This window comes from Passer montanus, unplaced genomic scaffold, assembly GCF_014805655.1.
Source record: "Passer montanus isolate IOZ18808 unplaced genomic scaffold, ASM1480565v1 scaffold27, whole genome shotgun sequence".
Classification (NCBI taxonomy): Eukaryota; Metazoa; Chordata; class Aves; order Passeriformes; family Passeridae; genus Passer; species Passer montanus.
This window is the reverse complement of record NW_024367372.1, coordinates 5,088,033-5,111,856: the sequence shown is the minus strand read 5'-3', so window position 1 is coordinate 5,111,856 and position 23,824 is coordinate 5,088,033. Positions and strand designations below refer to the sequence as shown.

Here is a 23,824-nt window from a genome sequence, read left to right as displayed (position 1 = left end):
CCTCTCACTTTTAACAATGTTACACCCTTGGGCCTTTCTGTATTCCAATTCCTAGCTTGAGAGCTTGCATTCTCACTAGCTGTCCCTTTTTAAGTATGCTTTTGTAAAACTGCACTGAAGTGAAAAATGTTCATGAAGAACTTTGGTTTGTTATTTTAAATAGCAAAGGTAGCTCTCCTGCCTCAACCCTGGCATCTTATTGATTTTTTTTTCTTACATTTTGGCCAAAAATATCAATAAAATAAAGTAATTCCCAGTTTCCTATGTTACAGCCAACAAACTGATTACATTATTACTGGATAACATCACCTCTCTGGAATTAGGCTGCTAGCTGAGGTTTTATTATAGTAGTGAATTCACACTGCCATGGTTAGCAATGTCAGCATTTCAATTAAAATAGTCTCTTCCTCCTCCTCCTCCTCCTCCTCCTCCTCCTCTTCCTCTGCCTATCTTTTCTCAAAGGGCTGAAATTTGGACTTAAAAATGAACTTAAGGTAGAAGGACTGACAGCATAATCCATGCCACTAAATCCACGGCTTATCATTTTAGCACATTTCTGACAAGTAGCTTTAGAGTATTTTTAAGTACAGGCCTGACTTCATGCCTTCACCCTCTATCCAAAACTTGAGCGTGTATGCAGAGTGTGAAATACTCATTACCATTACCTTTGTGCCTTCAGCTTCTTAATAAATGAGCTTTTAATAATCTGATTTCAGGGAGCCACTGCTTTTTAAACTGTGCATCCAGCAGACAGCTTGGACAGAAAGATGTGTGTTGCTACAGCTTCACTTCAAAACTCTGTTTCAAAACAGGGATGTCATGCACGAGGCATGTTTCTCAAAAGCACTGCTGGTGCTGAGCCACGCAGTGTAAAGGATCTGAAAACACTCCACCTGGGAGCTCTGAGAAGTGGGAGACCCGCTGCAGGCTCACCATGAAGACATCCGCCATACGTTCTTGCTGGGACGTGCCAGGAGGGCTCCATGGAAACCGCAGGCAGCTAAAACCCTGCTGCGTGTTTGCTGAACGGGGCAGAGCACAGCGGTGATGACACCGCTGCCCGTCACTCGGACTCCGCGTCCCCGTCCCTGGCTGTGCCCCGCGTCCCCTCCCCGCCGCGCGTTAGGGTTCAGTGTTTGCCTTTGTCCGTGCGCGGCCGGGCGGCTGTGCCCTGGGCACACGCCGGGCGCACCTCGGGGACGGCGCGGGGCGCTCGGCCGGGGCTCGCTCGGGGCACACGGCCGGGGCTCGGCCCGGCCCCGGCCCGCCCGCCCGCTCAAGCCCAGGCTCCGGAGCGCGGCCCCTCGGGCACGGGCCGCGAGGGACGGCCACCCCCTCCCGGCCCCGACGGTCACTTACGTTGGGGGCGGGTGCCGCCGGGAGCGCTGCCGGCCGCGGGGACCGACCCCGGCCCGCTCCGACAGGGGTCCGGCCGGGAGGGGGGCGGCCTCCCGTTCGGTGTCGGAAGGGTGAATATTTGCCGGAAACCCGGGCGTTTATTCCACTTGGCAGAAGCGCGGGGGGTCGGGGAGGGGGCATGGGTGCGACGGGCGGCACGCGGTGCCCGGGGAAGGGGGTGAAGAGCGGGGCCCGATGTGCCCGCTCGCCGCTCGACTGCCGGATCCGCTACCCGGCGGCTGCCGCCGTGAGTCACCCCCGGCCGCGGCAGCGTCAGCCTCGCCGCGGCGTTGGCAGCCAGACGAGCCGCGGCGCGGAGCCGCCGCTGTCCTCGGATGAACCCGGCGGGGCTGCCAGCGCCAGCCGAGTGCGCGCAAGGCGAGAGCCGAGGCTGTGCCGGCGCGGCGGCGTGCGACACCCCTGCGGCGGGGATGGCGGAGACGGGGCGGGGGGCGGGAGCGGGGGGGCAGCCCCTCGGCGGCCGGGCCGGAAAGGTAAGCGTGGGACAGGGAAGGTGCGGCGGGGGCACGGTCACGCAAAAGGCACGGTGCGGGGGGAGGCGCTGCCCCCAGGGCCCCGCGTCCCCGAGGACGTGGCTGTGGCTGCCCAGGGCGAGGGGAGGAGGCGGAGGGGGGCGTGGGGGGCGAAAGCCCCTCCGCTCTAGGCACGGGTCAGATGGCTTCCGACAGCGGGGATGCCCGTCGGTGCGAATGGCAAACGCCACCCGGGCCCTGTCCTGTTGAAAAAAAGAAAAAGACAGCATCCTCTGCCCCGCGGCGCAAAGATCCGGCTCCTCTGGGGCGAAAGGTGCCTCGTTGCCCAACAGCCTTATCTCCCTTCTCCCGGCCGCGGGGAGCGGCAGGAAATCGGGGCAGCTGCCGGCAGCTGCTGGCGATGTCTCGAAAGCCGCAAGCAGGGTCACGGCCGCTGCCGCGCTCCCACCGCCGTGTCCCGAGGTGGCGTAACCCGGGGAGAGGGGTTCATGGGCTTATCCACAGCCTCTTCCTTTGCTCCCACCTGTCATCTCTAGTTTTTCTTCATTTCTTTGCTGTCCGCCCACCCCATCCCCTACAGCTGGAGCGACCGAGTCCCTAAGGACAAGGCAGGTTGCCCACGCGAAAGCACGGAGAGTTTGAACCCCGGGAGGACATCTTCTGCCCTCTGCCCCCGACCCGGGCGTTCCCAGCGCCGAGCTTTCCGCGGGGCTCTCGACGAGCCCCGGGCACCGGACTGGGCTCCGCCGGGGGCAGTGGGGCGCCGAGCTCCCCCCGAGGAGCCGCGCTGGGAGGTAGGATGCGCCGGGGAAGAGACATCAGCGAGACGAGAGCCGGGAAAAGGGCTTTTAAGGAAATTCTCCCTCGGTGATGTGAGGTCGGGTGGGAGGGACGGAGCCCCTCTTTGCTCCGGGAGGGAGAGACCTATCCGCACACGCAGATCAGGTCATCGCAGTGCAGCAGGTGCCTCCGAACCCCTTCGCTTCTTCCCAGCTCCGTCTCTGAGAACAGCGCCCGAGGGAGCCCACAGACACCACCTTAATAGCCGTAATAATTAAAAACAACAACAACAACAAAAACCCCCTTCTGCCTGGCCTTAATGATCCTTTACACACATTCCCCAGCCGCTCCCTCCCCCGTCCCCCCAGTGAAGGGCACTGATTATTCGCACTCCTCTGTTTGCCGAGAGCGCAGCCTGATGAAAGGACTTTATCCTCGAGTGACTCCGTCGCTTGCTCCTCCTCCTCTCCCCAGCCTCGCTTCGCTCTCAGCCCTAATTGGGCTCTTGCTAATATGATTAAAGCCCAGTTAAATGTTTCTTGATAAATCTTGTCAAGAGAGGATCCCCCTCCGTCCCCTCCCCTCTCTGTCGCTTGTCAGAAGCCCGGTTATAGACAGGACATGCCCGGCTCCTGCTGTTCGTACGCTGGTGGGAAGTTGGCATTTCACAATTGTTCCTTTAACAGGGTTGTTTTGGAGCCGGTCCTGGGGATTGTTCCTCTTTAGGCCGGGCTTGCTGATAAGAACCGCCCGTGGCTTTTATGTAACACGTTAGGATTTGGTCCTGGTCCCAAAATCGCACTGTTTCTTTAGCCTTTTATTTCATACCCACCCTCCCCCGCCTGCTCTCGGTGCTCTTAGTAGCCTGTTCCCGGAAAGCTCTTGCTCGATGTGAGCCGGCCAGGCGCGCTCGCCCGTGTAAAAGCCGTGCAGGTCCGCGGAGCTGCGCGGGGGCGGAAGGTGCGCACCGGGGGCTGGTCCCGCACAGCCGGCCGCTCCCGCCCCGCTTCCCGGGAAAAGCCCGTCTTCTTCGGCTCCTCTGTCCGCGCTCGGAGCCCTCGGGCTCGGCTCTCCCTTTCCTGCCCATCGTTGTGTGGGGCGCCCCGATCCCCCGCAAGTTTTGCGGCAGCAACACGGCAGCGAGCGCGCTCTGCCCTTCACCTGCGCCTGTTTCCTTGTGGTTTCGCTGCAATTGTACTCGGGGGTTAAACCCCATCCCGCCCCCGTTATCCCTGGGGGAATGTGGTTGAATTCGTAGGAATTAGGAACCAGCAGTCGGCGTTGGAGGGTGAGGGTGGTCCCCCGGGCGCCGGGCCCCCTGCGGGCAGCCACGGGCTGGCAGCGCTGCGCTTGTGCTGGCCGTGCCCACCGGCTCCCCCACAATTCGGGGGGGCTCGTTGGTGGGCCTGTTGGCTCGCTTCCACTTTGGTGTTCGGTTTTCTTTGGGGTTTCAGAGGTCCGGCAGGCTCTTTTCGAGGGTGTTTGGTGGCTGCTGCTTCAGCCTTACTGGGTTTGGATGGACGCTGCGGGGGCTGTGGTTGTCGAAGGGGGGATGGGGACGGGCTCTTTGCTCCCCGTGCAGCCATGGCTTGGAAGCTCTTGGGTCCGCGGCTGGAGGTGGTATTTCCCGATGGCACACCTGGCCCTGGCTCCAGCCCGTGCCCCGCGTGCAGCGGCGCATTTCCACGGGGGCACACGCTGCCTTCGCCATGGGAAGCAGGGACAGGGGTGCCCGAGGGACACGGACCGCTGCCTCTGTCCCACACCGCGGCGAAGTGCTCCCGATGCCTCCCGCTCGCCGCCGTTTCAGCCCCACAGGCTGCTGCTCGTCCTGCCCGAGGCTCTGCCGGGGACAGGCGGCGGCGCGCTGCCCCGACCGCCCTCGGGGCCGCCGCTGCGGGGACGGGCCTGCGGGAGGCAGCGGAGGAGAAAGGTCAAAACCACAAAACGAAAAATCACCCCCAGCCCTGGGGAGCGCAGCTCCAACAAAGGCGCTTGTTCCCTGGGCAGGGGAAAACCCGAGCGAAGGGGCAAAACAGCGCTCTCCCTCCCCGGCGAGCCCCCTGCCTCCTCCGGGCGGCGGAGCCCGGGGCTGAGCCCCGCGGGGCGGGCGGGGGGCGCGGGGCCGAACCCGGGCGGGGCCCCGAGTCCCCCGAGGGCTTCTCCTCCTTAGTTCGACCCAGCGGAGCGTCGGCCCTCCTCAGGAGAAGTTTCAGCCGCGGTTTGAGGATGGTTCCCTCTCCCTGCTCGTTCCTTCCCTTCTCCCCTGTGTGTTCCCCACCGGGGGGGTCTGGGCTGATGCGAGACCACAAGAGCTGCGGCCCCGTTGGCCCGGGACTGTGGATTTACCCGAGAAGAGTCCTAAATAAGCAGCTGTTTGTGCTCTAGCTGGAACGCTGGAGGCTTTCTAAGAATGGCGCTTTTCTTACACGCGGGTTGGGGGGGGCTTTTAATTTAATTTTATTTTTATTGGTACATCTAACCAGCCTACAGCATTGCTGGCATCTTTCCACCAGGTGTCTGGGGCTCAGAGAAAAATTCAAATGAATCTGAAAATTGTGAGACAGTTTCCCTCCCCTTCTCCCAAATAAAATATGAGAAAGAATTGGTACAAACTGTACCGGAAGGGATTCAAGATGGAAAAAGAAAAGCACTTTCACTCCACCAGAGTGGTGAGGACCCAAAAAGGCCTTCCGCAGTCAGGAAGGAATCAAAGCACCTGGAAGATGGAATTTGACTGGTTTGAGAACCAGCTTCTGAGATGTGGTTACCACCCACAGCAAGGAACTTGACCCCATGATCCAAAATATCCCTTCTAATACTCTTCTTAAAAAATAATAATTTGCCTTTCTATACACCAAAAAAAAATTTTTCAAGTACGTTGCACACATAAAATTACTCTGCTTCACAGCACTCTTGTAGGTATGAGTCCCTATTCCCATTCTACAGAGTGAACTGGTTTGCTCCAGGGGTCACACTTGGAGCTGGGGGCACTTGCTTGGTCCTGAGACCCAGAGCTGCCAGCACCACCCAGCACTGCTCTGATCACTGAAGTGCCCCTGACACTGATGCTGTTAGGAATTGAGAGAAGGCTATCTGCAAATACAAGGAGCTGGTTTGCAAGATCCAGGAAACACCAGTTCTGGATGTTGTTTTAAACCAAGTATACAGTATGAGGAATCAGACATGCAACTGGGGGGGGGGGGGAGGTTTTAAACTCTCAGTGTTTGACTGTTATCATTATTTACTTAAATACCACTTAGTCTTAATAAGTAGTCCTTGTTACTTTTAGAAGAACCCAGCTGAACTGACTGAAAGATTTTCTACTCACCTGACTTACAAATCAATATTTTCTGTCTGACTAAATAGAGAGGACTGACTGATGCTCGTGCTTTCGATGTAGACAGCAAAAGCTAGACTCAAATCTACTTGCTTTTCTTATGCAAATCTTCTCACAGGATTAGAAGGGAAAGCAAACAGCAGTCCAACCTTGGGATGTTATTTTCTTTTTAGAGGCAGCCTGTTGTATAAATCTGAAATAGAAACTGTTTTCATTTGAAGATCAAATAGAAGTTATCTAGTGAAGCTGACAAACAGGGCAGTATAATCTGTTTGCATTTTTGGGAGAGGGATAGCTCTGGTTTTGTTTCAAGGCAAGGAACTTCTAAATAATATTTAACGAAATAATTGACCTTGATGTTTAAACTACAACTTCCTTCATGTCATTAAGCTCACTGTTTTTTAAAAAAAATGTTTAGTATCTGAACTCTGGCGTTCATTCTGCTAATCTCATAATAACATTTGTTTCTTGTGGAATTTTGTTTGGTGAACTCATGGTGAAAGAGGAGAGAAAGAGTTCAGAACAACACGAGCTTTACAGCTCATTTATACTTTTTCTCCCTGAAAAAAATAACAAAAACACCCTTATGCAGAATGACTTTTCAGGAACATTTTTTCAGATGGATGGATCAAGAAGAAACTTTCTTCAGCTGAACCATAAGCCTTGGGACAAACTGTTCTTTTAACATGTATTCTGACTTTTAAAAAATATTGCAGTCCTTGAGTACAAAAAAAAAGATTTTGTGGAGTTTGTCTTCATGATAACTAGGCTCTGAGTCTGCTTTTGAAATGTGAGAGAAATTGAACTAACTCCATAAAGTGTGTCTATCACATAAAGGTTTTAGGACAGCCTAATTCACACTATATCCTGCTCTTTGTTCAACTGACAGATTTCCAACTGCAGAAAGAGGCACATATCTGGGGACTGCTATTATCTAAGCTAAATACATACATTTTGGATCAGGTCTATTTTATTTGAATACTCACAGTTTCTGTTTGGGGATCTTAAGCATGAAAGGATTGCAGTGATGTGCATTTTATTAACTATCCATCATTCTTTGTACATGCACAAAGGTGCATAAACATACACATTTACTAGTCTCTCTGCTCTGCAAGAGTTCAGAAAATTACATGCAAAATTATTTCAAATAAAAGCAAACAAGGAACAAAACATCATACGCATTACCATACAAGAAAATAAGGAAACAAACAAGGTGGGGAGAAATTAAAGCAATAAATGAACAGAGTTTAACTTAATTTTTATTTGTTTGTAAATGAAAAATACCATGGCAGACGTGGATTTTTTTTCCAGTCATGTGATGCTTGAATTGCAAAACACTGGTATCTACCAAAACACTGTTTTGTACCCTGCACATTGTGTACTCATCGATGAAAGCTCTTCCTTTTTCCCTGCTGACACACATTTTTTCTCTCCAATGAGTTCCTACTTTCAGAAGAAGTATGAGAAATCAGGTTGCTTTACTCCCAACAAAGGACACGTAGTTAACATTTCCACTGATAAACAGTATTTGAATTCCCACCACAGGGTACAAACAGTCAGCTCAATAATGTTTAAAGACCTGAGATCTAGAGAGCATGGTGGTGTTACACAACTGGAGATGTGACGTTGTCTGGCAATCTGAGCAGGGTCACACTGGTCATGGGACAATACAAATTCTGTGTCAGTCATTGCATTGATGCAGGTTTTCTCAACTTCTCACAAGTGTTATGCAGTACAAGCAAAAGTAAATTGTCAGAGTCATCTCCCATCTCATCACTGTCCTCTATCTCTGCCTCCCCTATGGCATAATCAGCATAGGACATCCCTCAGAGCATGACATTGCAGTCCCTCAGGTTCCTGTCCCCAGGTGACTAAGTGGTGACCAGCTGTGTGGGACACAGGGCAGCACCCACGTCACACCAATGACGTGCTTGCAGGAGGTACAGCCAAGGGGCACCTTCTGTTATCCCTAAATACAATCCCCCACTGTGACTCAACACCAGCAAGTGAAGGGAGGAGGTACCCCCCATCCCGTGGGGTTATCATGCAGTTCCCCTCCACAGGTTGCCTCTGTGCCTGCCAAGTTATTTCTACCACTGATGCAGTTGCTGCGCTTCACTTTTACATGGAATGAGAATGTGGCACCTGGGCATGGCAGTTCTTGACCTGACAGATGCTGCAACAGATGACCTACAGATGCTCAGATGCTGCAACAGAGTAGTAGTTGTTGTTCAGCTGTAGTTACTTGCAGAAGCTACTGTCTCTCATTTTTTCTTTTTAATACTATGAGCTTCAAGGAAAATAATACAGTAGCTCTTCCCACTGAATTGGGTGCTGTGCCTGCTACAAGTCACATCAGACCTACAGCCCGTGTGTTTTGGGGTATGCAGTCGGCTTATAGGCTGATAGATCTTTTCCCAACAACCAAACGCAGCTTGCAACACACAGGCAGAGACAGAAGATGGCATTTCTGTCATACAGGGCTTACATGCTCATTCCTTCTTCTGTTCCTCTGATGGTGATTTGTGAGGAACCAACCTGGCATGTTGCCTCAGCCCAGGGAGTAAACTTCATCTTCTCAGCACAGGTGTTAAGCAGGCAGCTGTGCAAAACAAAACTTCTCTGTGAGACTGAATGCGCTGTTCTTCCATATTCTCCTGAGAATTATTTACCTTGGGATTGTGCTAGACCATGGGAGTTCTCTCAGCCCAATATTTATATTAACATCCCCCACTCTTGATTAGGGAACCAGAAACAGTGACTCTGTCGTAAATTTCGTCAGTCCCTGGTTATCTTGCTTTAGAGTCTTCTATCCTAAAAATGTCTTCTTATCAGGCATGGTTATTCTTTGTATCCTCTGCTGAACTGGTACAGAACATTTCTGCACACTGCAAAACAAGCAATGAATATTTCCCCCTGTGCTAAATTCAGTGGTTCTTATGGAAATCATGTCAGCCAACTTGCAAAGAGCTTCAGGGTCTGTAGGTAACACGAGCTTAAACAATACCTGCCTGGATACCTCTCCTTACTTTTTCCTCCAAACATACCTGTGGGTCTGTCAGAAAACCCTGGGGAAGCTGTAACCACGATGAAGGTGAAAAGGGTGTGAATCCAGAGAGGATTAAGGCTGCTAGCCACTGCAGCATGTCCCTGCTGCCTGTGCCTTACTAAAGCACAAAAGTCTTGTGACTGGCATGTCCTCCACTTCACTGGGTTACATGACACATGCCAGAAAATGTGTCAACCCACTCCCCATCTCTTCAGCATTATTAGCCTGGGGAGGGAAACACAGCCAAAGAACACGCACACAACTTTGACAGGTTCTGCCTAATCCACCCACATAATGACATTTCTTATGCTAAGTGCCAGAGCGGTGTAGGGAGGCCACTGTCTGCACCAGCTGCTGGCAAGTCAAAGTTAGTTTCATGGTTATGTTTAAGATATAGCCTGATGTTACGTTAAGAAGTCTTTGTCTCCTGTGGTGCAGCACTCAGAGAATGACATCAAAAGCCTTCCTAATTCACCCCCCAGGTCATCTGATTATAGGCATGGCACAGAGCCATGCTGCCCCAGGAGACCGTGAGTCAGGATGACATCCATGACTATCCTCTTAGTCCGTGGAAGGAAGTAACGTGCCCTGAGCATGAAACAACCAGGAGTAGATTACATCCTTCCTCGTGTCAGCTTAGCCCTGCTGGCTGTTGGGGCAGGCACTGGGGAGGCAAGAGCAGCTTCTGATTTCTCAGCCTTGCTCCTCCCCACCCTTACCTCAGGGAAGCTGTTCCTCCCCATGCTGGGACATGCCGTGTGGGCAAACCACACGAGAGGGTTTTGCTCAGCCAGGCAAGGAAGAGGACGCTCCGGCTCTCTTCTCCAATGTGGTGCAGGGTTACATCACACAGTGAAACATCCATCCTCCTCCAACAGGCCAGGCATATCTGATCATGAGGGTGCTGTGTGTTCTCCATCCCTTGGCATGTATCCTTGTAATTAGTCTATCTGTTTCTGATTTATTTATTTTCAGGCAGTCTTCTGCACCCTTGCTCCCTCATTTGGGCGCATGGGGCAAACCACAGACTTGCCCTTAAACTACACAGAAAAATAAAATCAGAAACAGACTAACCACAAGAATCAATAGCAAGGGGCAGAAAGCACATGATTGGATAGTGGAGCTTCTTTCAGAGATCCATCTGCCTCAAAATGTGATGTAACTAGGCTCACATACCACATCTGCAAAAGGGGGTAACAGATTTGTCTTCGTAACCTGACTGGCAGGGTGAAACTATGCTGGCTCAGAGAAGCCAAGGCATGTTTAAAAATCACTTCTGAGGAAGAAAAAGAAGTCCATTTTGTGTTCACAGAGCTAAAGCAATCACTTTCAAGTCTGACGCGATTCCTGTTAGTGTTATTGTTGCTTCCTAGAATTTAGGCTTGAATTTGGCAGAAGTCGAGAAGCCAAGGCATACACAGAACCATTTGTGAGAATCAGTGTGTCTGTGTGCATGGGCCAATTCTTTTCTGAATAAACACCCATCCCTGGGCTGCTGGGTAAAGTGTCGATGTAAGATGGCAGTCAGACATGTAGGCTCATACCCATGAGGTAAGGTTATTTAGGGATGCAAGCCACCTTTTTTCCCTACAAATAAACAAAAACAGATAATGAACCACACCTTTCAATGCTATTAAAATATTTCTGTTACCTTCCATACTGTTCCTTGTTTGTCTCCCAAAAGTAGCATCATTGCCTGGGAGAGGGTTTCAAGACATTAATCAAAAATAGATGAGCAGTACAAGAAATGAAGGGCAAGCAGACAACTATAAATATCTTCCCGCATATCCAGAATACAGAAGCTGTCTGAACACCTTGTGATTAGAATCAATACACTCAATCCAGCCACACAGACAATGTGCACTGCTGTCATTCCTATACTGAACATCTCATTGGATATCCTGTGATCCTGATGCCCTCCATCAGGTGAATGATGTGAAGTCGTTGTTCATGAGATAGATCAGACAGTACAGAAACCCTCCAGACAGAAACCTCTGCTTGTTTCTGGCTAGGAAGAATAAATCTTTTCTTTTGGGATCCGCAGAAATACAGATGCAAAAGCAGGACGTGGGTAAATGAGAGAAGATAAGGTATTGCTCCTGCAAGCAGAACATCCTGTCTTCAGAATGGGTGAGTACTTCCAAACTTTCCAAATATTTCATTGCCCTCCAAGTAGATCACAGATCTGACCCTTTTTCCTTTCCAGATACTTTCCAGCATTCTAAACCATAATAGAGTCAGGCGGAAAGCAGAATTTTGGGAAAAAAAAGAGATTTAAAAAATAAATGGGGAAAAAAAATTGAGGATGCCCTGATTTCCATAGTCAACCTCCTGGACACTGCCACAGAATTTTGTACATCTCCATGAAGATGTGGCTGATTCTGGTTGATCATTAGCAGAACTTGAGGCAGCTGTATAAACAGCAGATTTCTACACCTACAGGTCTTCATTCATTTCCTCCAGTGAGGTTTTTAATTTGACTGGCAGCTAGCCTATCTGTGCAGCTGATAAGAGAAGAAAAAATCACCCTCCAGTCCTTGCATCGCCACTGCCTTTCCTCTGGTTCTCATCACAGAAGTGTACAAAGAATTAAAGAGCTCTCAATACATTTGTAGCTAAATATTTACCCTAAGTGAGGTAGATTATATTTGCTTATTGTACCCATTGCCATGCTGGCACGTGTTCAAGACCGTCTAATTCCTTGGAGTGCTATGGAATAGTTTAAAAAACCCTTTGTTTATAATAAACTGTTTGGCAATGAGTGCACATTCAGTGTTGTCCAGGGCATAATAGCTCCAGAGCTCACACACCTGGTGTTTGGGCACTTGGCGTTGTCTCACTTCACAAACAGAGCACTGGGGACAGTTCTGGGATGCAGCCAATTTACCTTAGTCTCTTGCAGGGTTATTAAGAGTATTCTGAAATTCTCACAGGCATTTCATGAAGAGAAAAGATAATTAAACCATGTTCAGAGGAAATGTTCTTCAAGGAAATACAACTTCATCTTAATCAGCTTGCTTTTTTGAAAGCATACTTATTTTGACAACATTTTTAATGGAGACAAATTAAAATATTATTTACAGTAAATTATATTTAAATTATTGTTTTCCATAAAGTGAAAACATATAAGTAGTTCCTTGTTTTGTTTAATCTTGTTTTGAACTTTATATAGCTTTCACATATTTAGCATTTCTCCTACTAAATTGAATATTTTAATGTCATTATAACTTTCGGGTTTTCTGGTGTGAGAATGATTTGACACTTACGGAACACTTCCACCATGCCAAATATATTCTCTTGGAATTCTCAGTCCCTGAAAACTTCACCACCTTCTCTTTTTCCCCAAGTGTTGGAATTTCCCATAGGATGGAAATTCTGTTTACTGACCAGCTCTGCTAAAATTTTTTTCTCTATCAAAAAAAAAGGGGGGAGGATGTCACAAATACACAACCGTAAACTTGTCAGAATGCATTTCTTATTGTTGGCTCATATGTTGCCCTCTTTTGGTAGCTTTTGTATTGTACTACACATAAAATATTTAACAACTGCTGCAGCAACTCAATATCCAAAGGGGACTGAGTGCTGAATGTTAAAACTAGGCAAATGCATGAAGAGAGCAGCAGGTTGTGAGTTTGGCACATAAAGATCTTATAGAGACATCCTTTTGGGAGAGGAAAAGCACTAAGGTATTAATAAAGCAGTACAACATAAAACTGGACTGTAAAGGTTAGTGAGAAAGAAAAAGGAGAAAGATCTGTAGATACTCATTCATGTGAATAATTTAACCCTATATCCTGACTTCAATCCTCTGATGAGAAACCTGACTTTGAAAAATTTGTTCGATCAAGACTTTTAAAGGGAAGCTCTGCCCTAATCATCACTCATTTGGTCTTTCCCTGTTACTTATTTCATAATCTATGCAAGGGTTTTATTAAATTCTTGTGGGTATTGACTAGTAAAGCCCAGAAAAGTGCCTGCTAATTTTCCAGGACTAAATCCCTACCAAAGTCAACACTTTCTTCCCTAATTTATTTCTGAATGATGAAATTAAATCTGCAGTGATTTGCTAATACTAGCTATAAAATCATGTGATACTTACAGTATTATAAGCCTAGAATCATTATTTAAGCAAAACACTGAAGTGTTAATTTTTTCCAGAAGAGAGGTTTTTCCCCCACTATTTCTGACTGAAATTTTATAAAAAACCCCTTCTCAGTCTGTGCCAATGGTTAGGAGTCTAAGGAGATGAGTATTCACCTCCTCTTGACTTTCCAAAAGCACTGAGTGCTAACTCCCCCAAAATACCATTCTTGGAGAACAAACTGCTCTCTACTTCAGATAATTCTCAGTTATAAGCACAATAAATGGTTACACAGGAGAGATATTCCCACCATATCTGTGATTCCAGTTCAGCATTCCACAGCCCTATTCTTTAAAGATTAATTTTCTTTGGTTTGAAAACCAGCATCAGGAATTCAGCCGCACAGTAACTGTTTTATGAAGAGTCACAGAGATTATTTCAGAGCTCAGAAGGGAACTGTTCCTCCCACCTTGAATTGTGAAGGTTCTGTGGTAACTGTAGGAATTCTTGGGATAGGGAAGAACACTGAGTCTTCCAATGTAAAGACGTACATTCTCTAGTGCTTTACTCAAACCTATCCTAAACCCCCAACAATATGAACTCTTGAAAGACCATCTCACAGCCTTCCAATTTTCAACCTAAAAGAAAAAACACAAAAAAGGCATGATTTCAGTGCCATCCTCTCTCCCTGGTATATAATGTTGGCTGGTTTAAGACTTCACAGACCTTTTCCATGCCTTATGGTAATAAACGACTGCCTGGTGATTTTGATGCAGCCAGTATGCACCTTTTGGTGGCCAAGGACTCACAGATTTTGATCATGTTTCCTCTCAGATCTAACCAAACCCCTTCCTGCTCCAGGCTGATGAAGTGCTTTAACATGTGCACTGTTTAACCTGATATGTAGTTCCTTTGTTAAAGCCACCTAGCAGGGCTGTAAAGGGAGTTGTAAATCTGCAGCACAGCTCATACACTTTAGGTTAAGTTTATGCTTAATGAGATGTTTGGTTTGAGCCTGAGTCTTTCCCCCAAGTGTTTTTTCCAGCCTTTCAATCGTTGTGGGATTTCTTCCAAAGCCTTCCAGTCAGTCAGTGGCTGGCAATATTGAACACAGAGTTGAATGTAATAGCACAGATCTTTTACACAGGCATTCTTACCTCCCTGCTTGATGGTACGTATCTGTATATGCACAGCTTTCATAACTGTGCAAATTCATACCTCTGTCCCATCTGGTCTTCTCTTCACTATACCTTGAAACTCTATCAGAAATAAAAATACTAATGGCCAAGACATGTACATTCCAATATATCCTAGTGTTTGTTTTCTATTTTTTTTAATTGTGAATTGTTTGAGCGATTCTGTGCTTAGCTTTCTAGTATCTCCCATTCCTTTGATATCATTATCTGCTTTCTTCTGTTTACATTCTTTCCTGGTTTAGTATCATCACCACATTTCACTATTTTGCTGTTTACCTCTACTTTGAGGTTATCATACAGATACTAAATAGAACAATGTGTGACAAAAGTCCCTGACATGACCTGTAAGACATTTCCACAAGCTACAACAATTGATCATTGCTCTTTGTTTACATTCTTTCTCCCATTTTAGTCTACACAGCAGTGTTCTCCGCCAAAACAATGGAAGTTCTTTCTCTCAACACGAATACCTGAAACCGTGTCAAATGACACATTCAGTGCTCCATAGAGCACTCACCCACACTCCCATCATGCTGTGTATCTCTCAGTTCACTCCCTGAGCATACTGCCTTGCTTGCTGAGTGCCAGCTTGGAGCATCCTGGCCACAGCCTACAACCTTGGCCCCCAAATCTGTGATATATAGAATTGATATGTTGCTTATTAACAAGAAAGGCATATTTAATAGGTTTTACTTTTTACAAGACCATACTACTTGCCGTTCCTGATACTATTTGTCTCAGTGTTTTCTTGGGATTAGTTGGATGACTTAGCTGTAAGAAACAAACAAAACTTGGCCTAAAATATTAAAGTTATTAAATAAGTAAAATATTAAAGACATTGTCCTTGATTTATGACCTTTGAGGTCAGAAATGTCCGTTACCTGATTTCCTATATACAGAGTCCAAAATTTCTGCTTGGCTGACATATGTTTTCCAGAAAGGGATTCAATTTTGATATGTACACAATTGCTTTCTTGGGCAGTTTGTTTCAGCAGTTCATCACACTTACTGCTACAAATCCAAGCCTCGACGCTTGCTTAAATTTACTTGGCTTATATTTCCACCCACTGATTCTTGTAATATATTCATCTGATGCAAGACACTTTTTTTTTTCTTGTTGTGAAGGTAATTATACACTGTAATCCAGTCATCTCATTTTGGTAAGGGAAACAAAACGTACTTTCGAATCTGCAAGCAGTTCTTGTACTTTTTCTCCCACCCTTTTTCAGATTTCTAGCACCCACTGTGCTGCAACACACCCCAGCCACATAAGTCAACTCACATATCCCTGCTAACTTGTTCAGAGAGGTTGTTATTCCTCTTCCAAACCATCAGATCAAGTCCTGTGTCCAATTGCTTCCCTGCAGTGATACCGTGGACTCTTCAAGCACCACCCTTGGGATACGATTTCTATTGCATCAATACAGACATTATTTGTGCATGATTTAAGATTCTTTTCTGCAGAGGTCCTGCTTACGGAATTTGGGCTGCTCCATCTTCACAATTTATTTATCATTCCACCAATTTTTTTAATTTCCTCCCTAATTTACTAAGCATTGTTTAGCTAGGGATGTACTTGTCTCTCAGTCATTAAGGGCAGTCCTGGGGCCTGCCAAGCATAACACCCATTTCTGCAAACTGAGTCCAGAGCTTTCCTTCAGAGCTGACAGCTGCTTTTTGACACCTATCAGTCAGTCAGTTCTTAATCCACTCAGCAGTCACTCAATACCTGTTGTACAGTACTCATTTGTATTAAATGCTTAGTCAGAGAAGGCAAAAAAGTGTATTTGAATGCTGAAAAAATGGGCTTAGAACTTAAATCATGGAAAGTGTTAAAAAGCCTAATCCCGACTGGTGCCTAAACACTTACAAGCACACAGACTTACATGACTCATTGTAGGTCCACAGTTATGAAACCTCATGCTTTGTATATTTTTCTGTTGATATTAATTTCTCTTATCTGTGAAAGAAAAACTTAGACTGTTGGATAGACCACACATTGCCTTTTGTAGTCACACACACAAAGCTTTCCTTGTGTTTCTCTGCATCTCCGCAGGTAACTATTCTTTTTCAAAAATAACTGGCAATGTCAGTGTAAATTTTTCAGATAGTATTTGTAATATTATTGAGTTCAGATCATGCAGCTTTGGTGACTTTCATCCATATATTCAAGTATTCCCTCATCTGTTTCTATCAATAGGATTTATTTATTTGTGTCACAGTGTTTCTTTCTTGTTAATTGCTTCAAGTTATTTTATGTAATTAAAGACAGATGGTAAAGCAAAGTTCAGTATCTCATCCATTTGTTAATCGGTGGCTTATGCAGCTCTATAAATGTAGCAGGGATGTTATGATTTTGGTGTTTTGTGTGCTGTGCTTTAAATTAAATACTGGGACCAGTTCCGAGTTACACTGAAGCCAATGACAAAAGCTGCCATTGACCAGGATCTCACAGTGGGAGACCATGGATGAGGAAAGCTGTGAGCCAGCTCAGTGTGGTGTTTACACTTTACAGAGGCACACAGCTCACTCCTACACCCAGGACTCACCACGGACCTTTGCATCAACAGCTTCCACAATGTGCCAGGGGCAAAGGGAGCAGCCAGGTCAGGGCATTGATGAAGGAGTTTATGGAAATCCATCACTGGTTTCAGCATTCTTTTGATTTATTGTATTTTGGGGAAATTATATTTTTTTTCATATGCAAGGGAGCAAAACATCTGTTTTCATTAAGGACATCTTGTTCTTCAGATTAGAGGAAATAACCAGAAAAGGAATAACAAACAAAAGTCTCCAGAGGGAAAAGAAGCTCGCCACGTGCTCCCTTGGGCAGCCATCTTGAACTGATCCAGAGCACTGGCAGCCTGGGAGCAGCCCAGTCAGATCCCAGATCCCAGCACAGATCCCTCACTCCCACACAGTCCATGCATCACTCACTGCACACCCAACCTGTTCATGGGCTTATTTTACCCCAGCTATCTCTTACCTGCAGATCAGTCTGGAGAGAACTCTCCTCTCCCTGCAGGCTCCAGCATACTGGGTTATTTTGATGCTCTTATCCTTCCTCTTTCATAAAGAAAAGGTTCATGTCATTCCTCCTGGCTTGCCTGTCTGTCCTCCCTGCTCCCACACTAGGCAAGTACCCTCTGTACAGGCACCAGCAATGGCTTTCTAACCAACTTACTTGCTCCCATCTTTCAGTCCAACAAGCAATTTGGCTTTATCTGTTTTGACTCAGTACCAGCCTGCTCCTATTGTTTCCCACATTCTTGTATTTCCACCACAGTATGTGACTGACAGAAAAGCAATTCCTCAATTAGACTACAAGGGGTGTGCTGGGAATCACAAGTCAGCCTAAGGATTTATGTGCTAGACCAAATTATCGTAACTGACACAACACTTCCAGCAAGTGAGTTTGGAAATACCAGAATCTCCCCCATCCCCTCACCACCACCACCCACTCCCCCTTTCTTCCTCGGGAAAGGCAAATTAGAGAGAATAAGGATTCCTCATTGCTACTGTGAGTCATGCTCACATTGAGCACGTGGCTGGTGAGGTCAGTGACAAGGGTTATTGGGCTTCAACTGCAGAAAAAATGGATTTTTCTAAAAGGCATCACAGTCAGAGCAACGTGAAAGAAGAGGAATGCAGAAGCCACCAAGGCCCCTAAACCACAGGTGAAAGGGAAGGACTCACATTTTTCAAAAGAATGAACAGAGACAGATGGCATAGTGCCCTTTTATTCACCTAATCTTTTGGCCCTTAACATAAACTTTTTATTTCCTTACCTAGGAATTAACCTATTTTATTCAGCCTAAGACAGGATTTTAAAAAATGTTAGCATCACTTATTCTGGGGAACAAGCAGTGAGGCATATTTGAAAATAACTGAGTAATTTCTGCCAAGCAGGTGTCATGCCTAAACCCTATTTAAAATTCAGACACTGAACTTTAAGCACATGCTTAAGTCCTGATAAGAGACAATGCAATTTAAGCAAAGTGAAATTCAGTGTGTGTGCTTGGCTGAGTGCTTGAATCAGGTCACAACCAATGAAGGATTACTGGCACCAGCAGTCCAGCCATGGATTGTAGGGTGGCACTTAAAACTGCTGAATCTGCTATAGCAAGTGTTTTTTTTGGTTTTTTTTTTTCCTTTTACTCATTTTTACTTCTTCTTTTTTTGTGTGTGTTCCTGTAAAACTGGCTTCACCCTTCAGGAAACCATCTGTATTTGGCACCTATTTGGCAGATTTTTACCTATTGTAAAAGAATGACAGTTGAAAATTCCAAACTGCTTTAACTGTAGAGAAAAAAATCTTCTAATGTTGATGCTGAAACAGAACTTAAAGTATTATAGGTTGATAGTTCTTTTTTCCTTTCTTTTTTTATTGTTAAATGCTAAAGCATCAAGCAAATACACTTTACAGTCTATTGCATCGGGCTCTTTTTCAGTAGGTTGGCTCCTGCCAACAGCAGGTTCAGAACTGCCAGTTCTAATTAAAAACTTTATTTTAAAGATACATTTCACAGTTTATTCATGGCATCCTGAGAAATTTAAATTACTGGATTGAGCAAATGGATACAGTTTCTTTTCTATTGATTCCCAAGTAATGACTTTGATTAATAATTTCAACAATTCACAATTGATGTACTGTGGCTGTTGAAATCAATTTCTTTTTTTAGACAAGTCACCTAGAGTGGATTCCCCTAGTTGTGCCTATTTCTTTGCACAGGGTTTATCTACATTTTATTTTCTTTTTTAAATTTTGCATTGCATCAGTCTAAAAAATGGCCAAAGATTATTCTGGCCTCAAGAATTTCAGTGGCAAATCCTTTTAGTAGTCCCAGTTGTAACAAACAGACAATTGCCATCATAAACTCTGTATAAGTAGCATTGTGAAATCTCTGATTTATAAGCATATTGCATAGCAAAAACTGTTTTGATAACCCATGCTTTTCCCTGCTATGTCCAGCTCTCTGGTTGCAGAAAAATATGAGTGAAACAGTTTTCTGCCTTCTAGATTTGGTGGGAAAATAGCGCCTTCAAGAGCTGAACACCAGATCTAGAAATGCCACACCTATGGGTGGCTAAATTTTACTGAGACTTATTTCTCTGCCTTAGGTGGCAGAGAAATAACTTGAATAACATAGGAGGAGAAAAATATAGCCTAGGCTTTTGATTCATCATGTTTTTATAATTGTTAATCAAATGCACAGTATATATTCTACTTCAATGGCTGCCACTTTTAATCCTGTATCTTTTATAAACTTTTCAGATTAAATGTATAGATTGCAATGTTCTATTAGGTGATTAAATAATATATCATACCTTTATTTTATTATTTGGTGATCATTAGCTGCTGTAGAGTGTATTACCAGCAGCAAGTCCTCCAAATAACTTGTACTAACAGTATCACATCAGAAAAAATCATTACAATTCACGAGCACCCTGTCTGCATTCTCACAATGATATAAATACAGCTCAGTTGCCTAGTGAAGTCAGATGTTTGCATTTACCAACAGGTTTTAAGCAAGACATAGGCGAGAGATTCCTTAAGAGTTTTAGACTACAGGCAGCAGCAGCATCTTCCTAAGTTTTGTCATTAAGACTCACCCATTTTCTGATCACACAGAAACCTTCTGGTTTTGATGGCTGAATAACAGCCCTGAGGCAAGCACAACTGTTAACATTTGAAAGTGCTAGCTAGGAAATATTTAATGCGTTTTTAGCTACTTTTAGCACCATTAAACTGTTGGGCAAAAAAATCACAAACAAACAAACAAAAAAACCAGTCAATCCTATCTGATGAGCCAGCTCTTCTACAGACACTCCCCAGATCTTTGGTGGTCTGCAGACCACAGCTTCAAATCCACTGCAGTATTTGAAATCTCACTCTTAGAGCAGCTGAAAGCTCTTCGCACCTGTATGTTTCTTTTTACAGCAAGAGCTGGATCTGGCTTCAAATGCAGGATAAAGAAAGACATATAATTTTGACTTAAGAGACATTTAACTGAACCACCAATATATTCTCTTAATTCAAAGCAGGAATAGGGTGAACATCTCCAAATCCCAAGAATGTATTATATCATCAACTCCTTATTTTTAAGTGGTTCCAAATCATCAAAAAGATTGTGTAAGAGCAGCTGATTCCCAATATAGATATCCTTTTCTTGGGCACCAAGTCATGCCAAGACCCTGGCTGAAATTTTACAAGCGTCTCAGATTGTACTTCAAATAATAGTTATTAGTCATAAGGATTGGCTACCTTTCTTTTCTTTGAAAAGAAGCTATAAATGTATCATCATTTATTCATTTCTGAAATCATCATATTGTTCTCCAAAAGAGTATGGTTAAATTTACAAAATTTAGAAACATATGTTGCGGGACATGTTTAGGATGTTTCTACTCCTAAACTCAAGTTTAAAACTACGTGTCCCACCCCAGCTGTGAATTCTATGAAAAGTATGTTCAGTCAGAAGTACAAACATTTCTGCAAATTTCTGAAGGTGGGATTTCCTCCTTATTTATGTAAAACATTTTCTTCTTGAATAAAAATAATCTGATAATTACTTTTATACTTGCATTGGTGTACCAGTTCCAAGACCCAGTCATTAACTAGGACTCCAAGTTAATAAGTGCTGTATGAACAGGGAGAAAGCAAATTTTCCCTGCCCCAAAGGCTTTGTAATGTAAACTCCTAATTTAAAATTCATTAATTTTACACATCACCTTACATAACAATCACAATGCCGTAAAGGAGTGAACACATGCTTGTAATTAAAGCCATGGCAGTCTCATCCCATTGTATGAAAAATAGGTCTATCATAATGGTCCTAAGTTTGTGCCAGAATAGCAGCTAATCATGGGAGAAAGATGATCTAACACTTACAGAACATGAAAATAGAAATGAAACGTTCTGGTTCCAGCCTATTTTCTCTAGACTTGCTGGGTGATCTTGTGCGTGCTACTTAAGATTTCCGCCCCTCAATTTACCCATGTGCAGAACAGCAATAACAGTATTTATCTGACTCAGAAATGTTTTGTAAGAATAAATTCATAAATCATTAAGTCTCTTACGCACTCTCAACACAGCTTTCTACACAGCACCCATTATAGACATTCGAGAAGCACAAATGAACTACTGGTTTTAGCCCCATAATGCCTCTAAAAAGTAGAGTCCAGGGATGTGTGGCAGGAGCAAATAGATCTATCATGGTCAAAAACTTTCTATTCCTGTGCTATTTGCATTTCACCTGTAATATACAATAACAATAAAGTTAATAAAATTCATTTTGTCACTTCTTCATTTACAACACGTTAGCAAATTTATGTTCAGAAATGCAGACCAAGATTTTGTACATAAAACTTATGGAGAAACTCCTTCAATTCTTAATCTGTATACTGTTTTCATAAGAAATACCAAACTCTTTAGAAATTGAAAAGGTCACAGTAATACCTTACAAGGAGAGAAGTTCTGGTAAATGCTACTTTAGATGACTTTTCATCTTAAAAAAATGGAGGGATATTTCTCAGTAGTCATAGCATCACTGTGCTCGTACCTAGCAGGAAATGCCAATACTAGATCATCAAGGTCAGTAGTCCCATTCATTGACAAAACCATTCATGATAGGAGAATGAATGAAGTGTCTTGAAAGTTAGCAGTCTCTGATTCTCTGTGCAAATTTCACAGTTCAGGACAGAGCCAGTCTATCAGTGGCATACTTTCAGCTTGTAATCTTCTGTAAAGTCACGTCCCAAGAGAGATAATGAGGTCCCATTCATTATTTGCCAAAGAAGTGCAGCAATTTAAGCCTGACTCTCTTCTGATGGAAAATTAAGTGTTTGAAATTTGGACCTGATCCTACCTTCACTGAAGTCAATGATAAGGTACCACCTGATTTCAAGGGAGCAGAAGTAGAATTTTTGTAATGCAGAGATCACATTAAATTCACTTACCCTACTCTCACACAGTGAAAAGCAGGTCATGGGTCTGATGTTTGCAGCAATAATGAGGAGGCTTTAGAAACTAAATGGGATGTAGCTGATTATTTTAGCACAAATTGAACTGAAGTACTAATGACTTACCAAGCATTATTCTTATCTGTTGCACAATCAGCACATGATGATGTCCAGAAATAGTGTAACATCATACTTTGTTCAGCAAAAGGCTCAAGGGCTGGTACTCTGCTCGCTCTCTATGACATAAATTGGGAGGCAACCTCACTGAAGTAATTGAATTACATAAGACTAAAATTAGTGAGAGGAGAGTTAGACCTGAGAAGGACCTCTCCAAGCAGTGCAAGGGAAGGTGTCACCTTCACCTAGCACTGTCCGAGTCAAGGACCACCCCAGCTGTGCTTGTGGAGGGCTGACCCCCAGGAGGGGCTGCAGGAGCCCTTCTGTCACAGTCTGTGTACCTTTGGGGAAAAAAAAGGGGTTGAGACCAGAGAAAAAGTGACTTTATCGGGCCACCCCAAAGGAAGCCATAGAGAAAATCAGATACTTGGATTTTACTGTGACACCAACTTGTCTCAGTCAGACCCATGCCACAGAACAGGGCTGCTCTGAGCCACTTTGCCTGGCCAGAGAGCTGGCACACAGATTGCAGTGAATATTCTGGAGATATGCTCTCTTTTTGACATTTGTCTTATCTCCCTGACAAACATAGCTGCCCCCAGCAGAGAGGCATTAGCTGCTTCTGACATTGGCTCCTAATTTCCATATTCAGTGCAAAATATTGATTTTTCTCCAGTTTTAATGCAATTTACTCACATACGTTATTCAACCCTCAGTGAAAATGCAAATGTCTTGGTCCAAGTATTCAGCTCCACTCCTTCTTAGCCATGAAGGAGTGTTATTCTCCACTTATTCTCCACTACAACACAGTGATGTGCTCTGAGCACTGCCCTGCTGTGTCCCCTTTACTGCTCACCAAGATCCTGCCCCCAGTTGCAGGGTGCTACCACAAGTCCCTGGGTTGTCCAGTGGAGATCACAGCCTCTCATAACATCCTGCTGTGAGTAGCAGCAGGACACACAGTAAGGCTACAGGTGGCCATACAAGATCCAATTTGCCAGTAAGTCAGAGAGCATTATTCTACCACCAAGAACCAAAAACCAACCTTTGAGCAGGACTCTGAGGCTGACAGAGCCATGTCCTTCCCTATTGAAGGAGTGTAAAGTCAGAGGGACACCGAGAGTATCACCAAGCAGCCCCTTAGATCTTTTTTATAAAAACCCAGCACCATGTTCTAGCAAGAGAGACACAGTATTTCCAAAGCAGTAGCATGTTCATCAGGAGACCCTTAACTCGTTCTTCCCCTTGTGCACAACAAACACTTGTACTTCTATAGCTGTTTACATCCTCTTTTATGTACAAAAAGCTAAAATTAAGATTAATAGTTCCTGTGATGAAAATCAGCATTCATTATAATGAACAACTCTGGCTTGTAAAGTTAAGGGGTCTTTTATATAATGAATAAACTGT

The 23,824-nt window shown here is 44.8% G+C and overlaps 1 protein-coding gene across 11 annotated transcripts in view; it reads left to right on the top strand.

The window, feature by feature from the left end:
* Nucleotides 1-1,407: 1,407 nt before the first annotated feature.
* The window catches only part of LOC120503824 (translation initiation factor IF-2-like), a 92,883-nt gene continuing 70,466 nt past the window's right edge, over nt 1,408-23,824 (top strand). For 4 of the 11 annotated variants that reach the window (XM_039712833.1, XM_039712829.1, XM_039712831.1 and 1 more), the window contains exons 1-2: nt 1,408-1,892; nt 11,106-11,191. In XM_039712833.1, the coding sequence (XP_039568767.1) occupies nt 1,538-1,892; nt 11,106-11,140 (390 nt within the window). In that variant the 5' untranslated portion in view covers nt 1,408-1,537 and the 3' untranslated portion in view covers nt 11,141-11,191. Of the gene's footprint in view, nt 2,687-11,105; nt 11,192-11,267; nt 11,322-23,824 lie in introns of those variants that run through there. The other 7 variants (XM_039712822.1, XM_039712826.1, XM_039712823.1 and 4 more) reach the window with 4 other exon arrangements.